The 13,581-nt window shown below is 38.7% G+C and overlaps 1 protein-coding gene across 1 annotated transcript in view; it reads right to left on the bottom strand.

Annotated features, from left to right (window-relative positions):
* Positions 1–13,581, bottom strand: part of LOC129239464 (dynein regulatory complex subunit 4) — a 38,362-nt gene that overhangs the window by 5,813 nt on the left and 18,968 nt on the right. Inside the window, exon 2 of the mRNA XM_054874966.1 lies at positions 9,114–9,156. Within this exon, the coding sequence (XP_054730941.1) occupies positions 9,114–9,156 (43 nt within the window). The remainder of the gene's footprint in view (positions 1–9,113; positions 9,157–13,581) is intronic.

Raw genomic sequence — 13,581 nt, 5'->3', positions numbered from 1 at the left:
GATCAGAAAGTACCGGGAATGTTTAAATAAAACAAAACAGAGTTAACAGAGGGACAGAGGGTTTTACAATAAAAGGTGTTATTCCTGAAAAAGATCAATGGTTTCGTTGCTTGTGTGGCACGTAGTGCCGTCTTGTTGAAAGTAAACGTTGTCCAGATCAATACCATCCAATTCCGGACATAAAAAATCGTTAGTCATCTCTCGATAGCGCAATCCATTCACAGTAACTGTTGCTCAGCTTCATTTTCGAAAAAGTAAGGTCGAATGACTCGGCCGGACCATAAACCGCACCAAACAATCACACGTTGAGGATAGAGAGACTTTTCAACAATAACTCTTGGATTTTCTGAGCCCCAGAGCCGACAATTTTGGGCCTCATCACTCAAGATGGTTTTTTGATGGAATTCTGGATCATTTTCATGCATTTCAATGACCCAATCAGCAAAGACACGACGTTGTTGATGATCGCCCGGCTTGAGTTCTTGTGTTAACTGGACTTTATAAGCCTTAAGACCCAAATATTTATGTATAATACGGTGGAATGACGTTTGTGGAATGCCTAATTCCAAAGAACGACGAGAAATGGACAAACCTGGGTTATCTTCGACACTTTCGGCTACAACAACAATATTTTCGGCTCTTTTTGAGCGATGTGACCGGGTCCTTCAGCTCTTTCGTCGCATTCTCTTTGATCTCCTCCATCGACTGAAATCTCCTTCCACGAAGTGGTAACTTTAACTTGGGAAACAAAAAGAAGTCGCACGGGGCCATATCAGGTGAATACGGTGCTTGCACGATGGTATTTACTTGGTTTTTTGTCAAATAATCCAGCACAATTTGGGCTCGGTGCGATGGTGCGATGGCCTCCCGGTTCAACTTTGCTCAAGCAGTACTATTCAGAGTGTCTGAGTATTTTTGTTACGAATGATTAAATTTTGGGCGAAAGCACGGATAGATTATCGAAAATATTATATATAAAATGATTTCAAATATAATTCCCGTAATTGGACTTCTACAGTAGAATTTAACGAGACATTTTTTGTGGTACATTTCAATCCGCCATCACCTATCTACTTGAGCCTTTGTGACCATCTCTCAAAACAGGTACAATGAAAGCTCATTAAAAAGGCAGTTAGAGGGTTAAATTGTTCTACAGAACTTTTCAGCAGACAATTTCCCAACTTCATAGAGGCCATCGAAGCGAAAAACTAGTACGGGCTAAGCAATAAAGCTTTGAACAAGCTAGTAGCAATTTTTTAACTTTTTTAATGTAATGTCGGGTTATTAGCAAAAAAAAAAACTCTCTCAAAATACACAATTTACATTTAAATGAATATATGGCATTCTGCCAACTGACCAACTCTCATAATTGAAAAATGGTGAGACGCCTTTTCTAGTTGCTCCACTGCACCTATATACCATAGATACCTATGAAGCGAATAGCCTATTTCTTCTTCAGTTCATACAGATCGCTGACGCACTGCTGTTGAGCCCTCTTGTAAGCCACGCCAGCGGGGGCAATATTTTTATATGATTTTCTACTTGTGCAATTATTTTCTATTTTAATTTTTGCTCTTCCTTTGTTGGCTTTGTTTTTTTGTACTTTTTTTGTTGCTATTGCCTCGTTTGTCTACACATATGAGTTTGTATGCAATTATTGTGCAGCGGCGCCCCCGGGAGACAGTTTTTAGCATCTAAGTTGCTAATGGACCGTGAGGGTGAATGGGCTGGCATTTGTAATGGTGCCTTGGCACCCGACAATCGCTGACCAAAAACCACTTACACCCAACCACTATCGCTCTGTCGACACCGCAAAGTGAAGTTGAGTGCGTCTCGTCGCGAAATGTGCATTTGGGCAATTACGCTGCTTGTGGCGCTGAGAAAGTCATATGGCACAGGAGGATATTTATGTATAAAACAGAGTAAGGTGACGAAGCATGGGCTGCACAGTAAGCTTTAGGCTTAGTTTTGTTTTATTTATTTCAATGAATGTTTTTATTAATTTCTGTACTGAGTCGTATCTACAGTCTGGCCACTCTAGGATATAAAAGCGTATACGCAAAAAATGTGTATTTATTTATTTAAGTCTATGATCACAAGAACTTTACAGACTTATATTTATTTCAAGATTCTTGAAATGGGAACGTTGACACCATAGCTATTTCTAGAAAAAGCAATTTTAAAGATTTCCGAATGGCGAAGAATTCTAGAGGAAATATTAAAGGCAATCCTTTTTAAAAGAGGAAGGCAGTCAATAGAGCCATTTATGATGTTAATGACTAATGAGCACGCAAAATGGATCTTCTGTCTTCAAATGTAGGAAGGTAACGAGAATAGTTAGAAGGTAATGGTAGAGAAAAATTTAGCAGATAGTGAGCAAATTTTAAAACCAATACAAAATGCAGAGAATTAAATTTTATTTATAATGGATTTTCAATTTAGAAGGAAATGCTTAAGATTGGTAAATATGCAAATATTATAATATTATACTGCATACAGTCCGTGAAACAAATATAGCACCTCAACATTTGGACAAATTTTGACTATTAATTTCTTTATAATTGTAATAATAAAGTTAAGACCATACTAATCCAGGTTTCAAACACTATGAGAGTTTTAAAAAAATTAAAATTTTTGAGTCCGAACTAAAAAAAATTAAAAGTGGTGTTTTATAGCCCATTAAATTTTATTATAATAAAGTGCAAATTTGAAGTGGCTCAATATTTTACTTAATTCTCTTAGCTTAAGCTTAAGCTTTTCTTAAGCTATTTAGATTCATACTAAGTTTTTTAATTTCAATAAGACGTTGGACATTTTGATGAAAATAACCGGTTTTTTTCTTGTAACTTCAAGATATATTTCGTCCTGCTTTTTACTGCGTAATAGTTCCACTCAAGGGCTACGACGTTAGTGCTAACTCAGGTTAGTGTCGTTCGAAACTTTCCCGTAAAAGCAACTAAACAAAACTGAGTGAGAAGTGCGTGAAGCGTTTCGAGGCGGTATTTTCAGGCACGCATTCGAAAGGGCCGAAATTATCTTACGCTGTGATTAAAAAATCAAAAGTGATTAAAAAGTGATTAAAAAATCAAAAAAGTTTTTTGTGATGTGGAATCAGCTCTATAAGGTGTACAAAAATGTTGAAGACTTTTCCGAGCGCGGCTTGAAGCGAGTGACGACAAAAAAGCAGGATAAAGTGATCGTCCAACTTTTTAAGCGGGACCCTTCTTTGTGACTACGACAGGCACGAGCAGTTCTTGCTAAAAAAGGAATAGATGTGAGTATCAACACCATCGAACTTCGACTGAAGGAGGGGAACATATCCTACCGTCCCATATCATCAAAACCACTGCTCTCAGAAAAACATTGAGAAACAACAAAACAAGAAAATGGCGTCACTGAAGTAGCCTTCCCAGCCTTCAGATCCCCACCCCATTGCAAATGTGTGTAGGTTTATGAAAACGCATCTTTACGGAAAGCTAGTCCTCGATTTAAAGCCACTCGTGCGTCAAGTTCGCAAAATCTTCCTCTTTGTCGACAAGCTACGCAGAAAAGCGGGTTCAAGGCATGCCGAGAAGATGCCAGGCTATACCGACAACGATTGAGAATACATGGCTTATTGAGTAATTGCGTATCGTAGTTTTGTACATACTTTCATCTAAAAAAATTTAAATATGTATCTTTTATACTTCATGAATAATTGCGGTTCCGTTTTTCTGACACACACTGTATGTCTTAATTTTTTTGCTGGAATGTTGGTACAACTGTACTCTATAGTGTCGCAGAGTTTGAGTGTGATCTGTCAGTTAGCTGTTTTTTGACATTTAATTATTTCGTGTGCCGAATCGTTCAAAATGTTGCAGAAAGCGTATCAAAAACACGGGTCTACGAGTGGTAAAAGGTTTTTGCAGAGGGCCGAGAAGTCGTGGAAGATTTGCCCCGATCTGGCGCCCATCAACGCCTTCAATGGATGAAAACGTCGACAAAGTCAAGTAAATTGTGCTGGAAAACCACCAAACCATCAATTAAGTTTGAGGGAGGTAGCTCGTGACCTTAGCGTGTTTCACGTATCAATTCGCAACAACGTGTGGCTGTTCGACTCGTTGTGAGTTGAAGAGAGTTGAATTTCTTTCGAAAAATTCACCGGAGGAAGGTGGCTGAAGACATGCTTGAGCATGTGAGTTCGGACCCAACGTTTATCCAGCGCATCATAAAAGGTGATGAGACATGTAAACTAGTCAACTAAGAGCTGAAACCCAAAAAACCACGCCAATGTCAGTCAAAATTGAAAGTCATTCTACTCGTTTTCTTTGACTATCATAGTGTTGTGCACTCGGAGTTCATTTCAAATGGTTCTACGGTAAATAAAGAATATATTTGGAAGTTATGCGACGTTTGAGAGAGTGTGCGTAGGAAACGGCTCAATTTGTGGAGAGAAAACTCATGGATCTTGCACCGTGATAACGCACCGTCTCACAAAGCTCATATTGACCAAAAACTCGACAAATATCATTGAACAGTTACCGGATTTAGCCCCCTGTGACTTTTTCCTTTTCCCAAAAGTTAAATTGCCACTTCGCGGACGCCGCTTTGAGTCGATAGGGGCCATTAAGGAGAATTCGCCGAAGGACCTTCTCTTCAAACGCGTTGAAAAGGTGCATATCATCGTTAGCATATGCGTATTGCTTCCAATAGAGCCTATTTTGAAGGCGACAAAATAAATTTTGATGATAAACAATTATTTTGCGTTTTATTGAACAATTCCCTGTACTTTTTTGACAGAATGGATATGGCTTTTGTTTAAGACAATAATAATAATAATTTATACAAATGGTAGAAGTTTTTTTCAATAGCAGACGCCCTGCGACAGGCGTTGGCAAACATCCATCTGCCATGAAAAATCTCCTCATAAAGACGCACACCACAAAGAAGTGAAGCTGCAGTTATTCATTTTTTTGTTCGTTTATTTATTTATATTTGATTGTTTATTGTTGTTTATGTTTTTAATTTGAGCTAAGCTCTCACACTTCAACCCGGAGGTCAAGCTCAGTTTTATGAAGGCTGCGCAATATCTTTTTTTCCATTTCGCATTTCAGGCTTCAGATCAATATTGCCTATACACATACTTGAAATCGATCGATAATCACGAGAATATCTCAAAGAGAATATTACTTTTTGAGAATAGTGAATTTTTTTTACATAAAGAATTAATGAATTTTTTCAGCCAACAACTCTCAGTGCTACATATTGCTTACCTCTTGCCAGTGTTGGACAATTTGCACCATTTCGGTGTGCAGCTCTATACTGCCTGCAAGTTCTTCAACAAGGAGGTGGCGTATGAGTGACCAAGTGCCTGTCTATGGCCGGGCAGTTTGTGGCAAAAGCAATTATCCGCTCAGTCGTGAAAATTAAGTAAAGAGACAGCAGCCGCACTCGATGCATGGTTCTAAGTGCAGCGCGGTGCTACAAACATACCTTCATAAGAGCATTAATGAATACAAACAGACAATTACACATATGCGGCAAGCAGTCTTTGATGCCACCAGCTCATGTTGGTGACTTCTTGCGACACCCAGTGCGCCGACCCAGTGCCATCTCTAGCTGTGCGTTCGTCGCTTCGTTGAACGCAAATGAAGTTAATAAAATTTTGTAAGCCTAAAAGAAATGTAAAAGCGGCACAGCCTCTTCTTCCTTGCTTCTTGCAGTAGTTGGACGTAGTTAAGTAAGTCCATTGCGGCTGTACTGCCACCTAACGCACAACGCACATGACCAGCAATTAAGTAATATTTGCCGCAGTTACAGCTTTGCATGTCCTGCAACCTCATTGCAGCCATGTTGCACGCAACATTTGCCATGACTGTCATATGAATTTTCTGCTAGAAACGCAGACGGTTGTATGTAGGAACTGTATATGCGCCACTCGGTACTTAAATTGCTGAGTAAATGACAGGGTAGTGAGCCGAAATGTTTGGACACATTTTATGAATGGCAAAATATTTTGCTTTTATTTCATTGCTTTACATTGTGAGCACTGCAATTGCAGCAATATGTGCACCAGCATGCCACTGAGTGCATTGATGCACGCCTAATGCACACACATTGCCGGCAATTCGAAACGTTGACTGTCGCAATATGTTGTTTGACATTGTCTGTCGAAGTAATGCAGCAGTGAATATACTCATTTCCTTTATTACATACACATATGTATGTATGTGTGTATGTATATTTTATTTACACGCTTATAAAAAAGCGTACTTTGAATACGTTGACGTCAAAAAATTATCGACTTTTGCAAAGAAAAAAAAATTAATAAATAAAAAAACTAAGAGAAAAAATTAGCCGCCAATCGAGCATCGACATTTCTCTCCATTAGTTGCGACATGCCATTGTCCTGCCTGATTGTTTTATCAAAGTTATATGTCTAAGCGCCGCTAAATTGCATACAATTGACTTCTTCGCCGCCCGGAAGCGCATTTCATTTAGTATGAAAAGAATAGCGCAAATCAAGGCTTTTGTTCATGTCAATGCGCCTGAAAATATGCTCGTAAATCACATCATGGCAACTCGCTACTATTGTATTGCTTTTGATAGAATATTTTTAGGCGCGTTGCGGCAAAGTGAAAAAAGAACTCTTACGTTCAAACCAATAAAATAGACAGCAGTTCTCCACAGCCTGGCTAAATACACACAAATGCACAAAATTTGGTAGTTCCATATTTGAAAGCGTTAATCCGGCATATTTTCACGCGTATACACTGATACGTTTTTGTTTTACTTGTAAAGGATATCACATTTGGACCGCTCGTTTTGAGTTTATAGTTAGTTGACAATACTTTTTTCGATTAGTTGTAGTTATTGTTGTTTTCATCCGAGCAGCACAGATCGCTATGCTCTGAATTCGGTTACTGAGAACAAAATCAATACAAAAATTCCAAGAGGGAAGGAAGGCGGGAGCAACTTATGCACTCCATCTGGGAGTGTAGTATGACTTTAAGTCTTACGACAGGGTGAGCGGTGGTGTCTTCTTCCGAAGCCCAACTCTAAATCTATATTTTAAGTGAGAGCTTGCAAAGTAGAGTATGATTAAGAAAATTCTTTCTGGCGGATAATGTGTTGGTATGCAGTATACCATTTGCAAAATACTATTTTTTGATATATTGTACATGTTTTTTTATAATCTCCAAGATTTAATTATTCACACTTTCTAACCAAAAATTTAATTCGCAAGTTTGAATCTTCGCCTTCTGTGATGCTGCGTCAGTGGGTGAGCGATGCAGAGCAGTCTGTGTCAGATCTTTGCCGAACTTAATACCTACCAAAAGATTATTTATTTTTCCTAGCATTTTTTTTTTGTGTACAGACTTAAATGTTACCTTAACTGTGGTCTTTGCTGGGCACGGAGTGTGCATGCCCTTCTTCAAAACAATAGAAAACTTTTTCTTGCCCTGCAGCATCTGAAGTATTTTTACTGCGGAAACGCTGACGGACATGACTGCAAATTTTCTAATAAACGGGCAGGTAAAAGGTGGAACTTTTATATCGCATTTCAAGGCAGAAGCTTGGACGATGAGAATATCCGATGAGGCGTCCCTTGGAGTATTTGAGATAAAGATCCTGCTGAAGATTTTTGGACTCATAATATAATAATATACATAATTACATACACAAAGACAGAAATAATAAATTTGTGGCAATAACAATGTTGACTGTCTGTTTTGGACCCTTGAAATTTGGCGACGGCGAGTATTGTAGGCGATGGAATAATCAGCTGTATGAGTGCAGCGTATTCAAGTGCATATGCAATTTTTTCAAGATAACTTTTACTGTCGCACGGTGTAATAAGTTCAATGCGGGATTTCTTCAAAAGTGAAATATTACTTTCAACTTTATATAGGAAGGTTTTTACCCTACTAGAATATCTAGAACGTAATTGTGCCAACATAATGTAAGCCTCACGAGTCAGTAGGACCTCTTTGTCTGCAGTAAGCGATGGGTCTATGATTATGGCATTAATGGAATGAGAGTAGCTGAAGATCAAAATCACTCACTCGTTTAACGTATGTGCATATATTGTATACATATACATTAAGCCGGGTCGATTTGTGGGGAGGCAAAAAAATTGCCCATTGCTCTGTGAAAATCATATTCTTAGGATCAAAATAAGAAACTTTGCCAAAGGAACCATACCTCTAAAACGAATTCTGATGTCCCTCAATTTGGGTCCAACTTTTAGTGTCTTTTGTGGGGAGGCAAAAAAATCGTATTCTAGGGATCAAAATAACAAACTTTGCCAAAGGAACCATACCTCTAAAACGAATTCTGATGTCCCCCAATTTGGGTCGAACTTTTTAGTTTCTTTTCTCATATAAAGGCCAAAAAAGGTGATATTTTGAAATGATTGTATGGGGAACCCCCCAGGGGAGTTCCAGGGGGTGTACCACTGGCATGGGTGGATCGGCCGTCCAAAGTTAGTGGGGGTCGGTCATACATTTGGACTCGATTGGAGCACTCTAAATGGGTCAAAGTGGGATTTTTCGTTCGATCCAAATTGGGGGACATCAGAATTCGTTTTAGAGGTATGGTTCATTCGGCAAAGCACTAATATACATAATGCAAAGCACTAATATACATAATGCTAAACCCTTGATTATAACAAAAACGACAACATTTTAAAAAAATCCGCATTTCTCTGAAGTTCGGAAATGGGCGGTCCTAATGGGAGACCGTATATTTATGCATTCAACGCTCCTAAAAGCATGCAATAATGCTTGAGCCCAACTGCTGTTTTAAGTGTCAATGGCGCCAATGCAGCAATGCCGTTGCCTGTCAGACAATACATTTTTAAAGCGCTAATATTTTTTCGAGGTCTTGTGCTTTTGCGCTTTCACATCCATACATACACACATATGCGAGCGAAAATTTCTGTAAAAAGTATCTTGCCGAAGTCGAGGTTGTGTCTGTGCCGTTGGCAAGTTGCTCTTTTAAATTTTTTGTGACGTGTCTACAGATTCAATGCATATTTAATATTATTTGTAATACGTTTTTTTTTTTATTTAAATAATGTTGTGAATATTATTTGTGTATACATCCATAAGTACATTTATGTTAATACTTACTTGGCGCCTTCTTGCCCTTCTTCCCTTTTCCTTTTTTTGGCGGCTGAAACAGAGAACGAAAAAATCACTAAATTTGTGTCTCATTTTAATGGGATTAATAATTTACGTAGCTAAATGCTCAAACTGATACATTAAAATCTGGAGACGAAACTTCATATTACAAACCACGACTTAGAGATAAGCTCAACTAAGCTCACTTTATATATTGTGTTTTCATTTCATTCGCCTCTCTCTACGTCACATCGCTTATGCCAAAACAGCTCAGTACCTCTCACAATTTTGCTTCGGGTGGCCGAACCTTGTAATCTATTATTCTTGATTACATTTTGCTAATATTAAGTTTTTTGTGTGCAATTAAATATTACTCAAGAACAATTTAAAAAATCTTAAAAATTGCAGAAAAATTAAAATAAAGAGCAAAAATAAGAAAATAATGGAATACTAGAACTCTCTTCGCGGTGTACTCTGGTTGTTTAGTACAGCTAATTCTAGACAGATTTTTGACTTCATGTTTTATTTTTTTGTTACAAAAATCTTTGCACATTTATCGAGTATAACATCCGAACTTCGAACAGACCTCTTTATCCGCAAGCTAGAGTTTGAGAGTCGTGCTAGGACAATCTTTCTAAATAGACAGGATTGGATCGAGGGGAAAATCTGCAGGGGTTTTCTCTAAATCAGCCAATTTATCTATCTCCTTTAAACTGCCGAATACCGCTAGTGTTCTTCAAGCCGAAGTCTTTGCGATCCTGCAGGCATGCAAAATGCTTAGGGAACGCGGGAGCGAGGGAGATATTAGCATTTGCTCCGATAGTCAAGCCGCGATTAAGGCTCTGACGACGCCATGGTGCAGAACGAAATTAGTAAACTCCTGTAAAGAAGAGATCAAATCTCTTGGGTGTGCAGGTAACATTTCTCTGATCTGGGTTCCAGGACATAGGAACATAGAGGGAAATGAAATTGCTGTTGAGCTTGCCGGATAGGAGACTGAATTGGCCTCAACGACCTCCTACCCGGTCATTGGCATCCCTCTCACAGTGGTTAAAGGGGAACTGTACAAATTATTTCTCAGAAAAGCGCAGAAAAGATGGAGCTCTATTTCTTCATGTGCCATTTCGAAAACCCTTTGGCCCCAGTACAATATACGGAGGACTCAGAATGTCCTTTGGACTCCTCTCCATTCAAACTCGTAGCTGTATTTACCGGTCACTGGGCGATGGGCACACACGTCGAAAAGCTAGGGTTACCATTTAACCCGCAATGCAGAAGCTGTGGGAATCTTTTAAAGAAGGAGACTGTGGAGCACTTTCTCTGTAAATATCCGGGTTTGGCAACTAGACGATTAAGGGGCGCTCCTTTCTTCGATAGCCTAGGGCAGTGCGTCAACCTAAATCTCATCAATCTTCTCCATTATATCAACAGCTCTGGCTGGATGTAAATATCTGCCTGTTGGAGGTCTTATAATGATATCAAAACGGCGCTTCAGTGCTACTTGAGGGGTGCCAGACTGGCACATCAACCATTTAACCGGCCTACCTACTTAATTTTTAAAATGTATGTCTTAAATTTGGTCCCATATTTGGAATTGTTTGAAGTCACTACATTTCCAGCTTAAAGCAAAAATACAGATTTTATTTTAATTTATGCCTGCCATTTTGGGTTCGCCATTTTAATTTTTTAAATTTTAACTGCAGATTCCAGCAGCGTTCAGATTCTAACCAGCATGCATACAGGGCAGGAAGTTTTCGACAACGCCTCATACTCGGGAGAACTTCGCGCACTAGAGAAGGGGAACGTGCAGTGACAGAGAGACAAGGATAGCTGAAGCCGCAACGGAGGACATAACTATCTGATTACAAAGAAGTAAAGGAAGCACGTAGCACCCCTCCTGCCATTTTTGATGACGTTGTAATTATACCAAGAGGCAAGTTTGAGAACTTGCGACTAATGCGAAGAGCTTTAAACCTTACGAAGAGATGGTGTGCTGGTAGGGGGGTCCGGTCAGCCATCATTTTTTTACCAGGAAAAGGGTCTTACCAAGTATGAGGGAAATTAGCAGCACTGACTAAGTTTCAGTGACTAGCATGCGTATGCATCATGAGGGCGATGCCAACCTGCTTTATAACTGCAATGGAGTTGATCTTCGAGCTGACACCGTTTCACATAGTTATTCAGTAATCATCCTGCCTGCTGTACATTACTAGGGAAGGTTTGGGTAAAGGAAAAGTGATGCCTTTCAAGAACATGCAATCGCTGGGCGTGTAGCTCCCATTGGCCCAACTACCCTGGGATGATATCACTAAAGCCATTAAATTTAAGGAGTTCAGAATTGAACTGTAGCAAAGTAAGCAGTAGTAAATCTGCATTTGTAAGAAACTCTATGAGTGTACCCTGCACTGAAATACTTATGGCGTAGATGCTAGAATATTTGGCCCCAAAACAAAACATCTGTCTGGTAGAGAGATCAACTTAGACAGAAATTTCCGGAATGAGTAATTTGCCATTCTAAACAACAGTCAGGCGGCACTCACGGTATTGTCATCCTGTGAGGCTAAGTCCTGCCAGATCGTTGAGTGCATTGAGAAATTGAACTTGTTAGGAACCCACAATCGCATCCGTCTCATATGGGTCCCAGGACATAGTCCTTACTGGGGATATCGATTTCATGGGCCTTCTCATAGACCTTTGCAAATTGCGCAGCCATCTGCACAGAATGAAGATGATGAGAGATATGGACTAATCACTCCTTCCGCTTCTGCGACCCCTCCCCAGAGACTCCAACTTCCTCTTGAACGTGACGCTATAGAGTGGAAAAGGTTGAGATATCTCGACCAGATGCAGCCAGAAGAAAGGCATTACGCTCAGCCTAGCCCAGCTCTATCTTAATTCGATTAGAGCAACTAGGTTTGGATGAGGTACTGTAATGAGTAGAGTGCACTAAAGGCCATAAGGTCGAAGTGCAAACCTTATATTTTATTTATTCATTCAACTTCAGATTCCGAGACTCAATAGAAAATTATTGTAAATGTCATTATTATAAATGTAATTTTAAATAATTTTGCGACCTTCTCCTAGATTGCAGAGTTTTGGCCATTCCCTTGAGTTTTCTGACGCACAGTGCAAGGGACGAACTAGATTATAAGAATCTGCCTGCATTTCAAGTGAATACTTGACGCAACTTCGCGAAGGAGAAAGTAAGTAGACGAAGTTTTTTGTTATAGGTCCCAAACCGACGGCGGTTGTATGACATACCGTCCGCACAAAAATTATATCATCTCAACAATTTGACCAACTATTTATTTTTTTGAATGTTAATTACTACTTTTTTAAAGTATAACTTAGGCAATGAAAAAAATCATGTAAATCCAAATTTCAAGCTTTGAAAAATATTAAAAAGCTCCAAAAACTATACCTACAGCACAATTCCAAAGCTTTTAATTAGTGTTTCTAGCAACATTTTTCATACTCAGTGGAGAGATACAGAACTCTTTACTGGGATAACGCAATACATAAATTACTACTGGAATAACGCAGCACATTAGCGGTGCAGTCACAGAACGATAGCTGCGCACTGAGTGTATTATACTTAGCGGTAGGTCAGTTTCTTTGTTCGGCTAGATGTCCTGCTAATCAGGAGCCAATACAAAAATGCGTGCATTAAAAATTGTAATTTCGGCACGACAAACATCACGCCACCACTCGCTGTAAGCTGCAGCGAAAAATCACACCACCATATATCACCGTTTTGTTTTTCGTTTTCGTCACTCACCATTCCTCGTCATCGCCTGCTAATAGTTTTTATATATATTTATTCTGTGCTTTTAATTACAATTCATTGTAAAGATTTTGACAAGCTACAAATAAATATAAAAAATTGCTAATAAAGCTTCTAATATTCAGAACTAGAAAAACGCTTCTAGCTCCAACAATTCTAATATAGCTTATTCAATTTTAGTAGAATAAAGTGCAAATTTGAAGTACTAGAAAACATCGTTGATTTAAACAGATTTTGTTTTTCCTAGACGCTCTTTCTCCATACTATATAATAAATGCTTGCCATTTTTTTTATGGGGAAAAATTGAGTATCTTGGGTCACTTCAAATTTGCACTTTGTTTAAAAATTGAATTGTGAAACTGTGTACCTTTTCTTTTAAAAATTTTGATTGAAATTTTTAGAATTTTGGTATTAATTAATTTGGCATTTGTTTTAGAATGCCCTATGTTTGTATAAATGAAAATGAAAGTGAAATATAATAAACAGCCAAATCTTATGAAAATGTTGGGTGCTATATATAATATATTTTTTCGTTTGCTGTATAAGAGCAAGGCGACCTGCGTGACTGCAACAACTGACCTACTTAACATCATCTACAATATTGTAGCAGCGATTATATAAAGCAGGCTCAAAGATATCGAATGCTCCTTAAAAGATGAGCAAGCTAATTTTTGCCCACACCGAAGCTGTGTT

Source organism: Anastrepha obliqua, chromosome 2, assembly GCF_027943255.1.
Source record: "Anastrepha obliqua isolate idAnaObli1 chromosome 2, idAnaObli1_1.0, whole genome shotgun sequence".
Classification (NCBI taxonomy): Eukaryota; Metazoa; Arthropoda; class Insecta; order Diptera; family Tephritidae; genus Anastrepha; species Anastrepha obliqua.
This window is presented reverse-complemented; position numbering and strand designations above follow the sequence as displayed.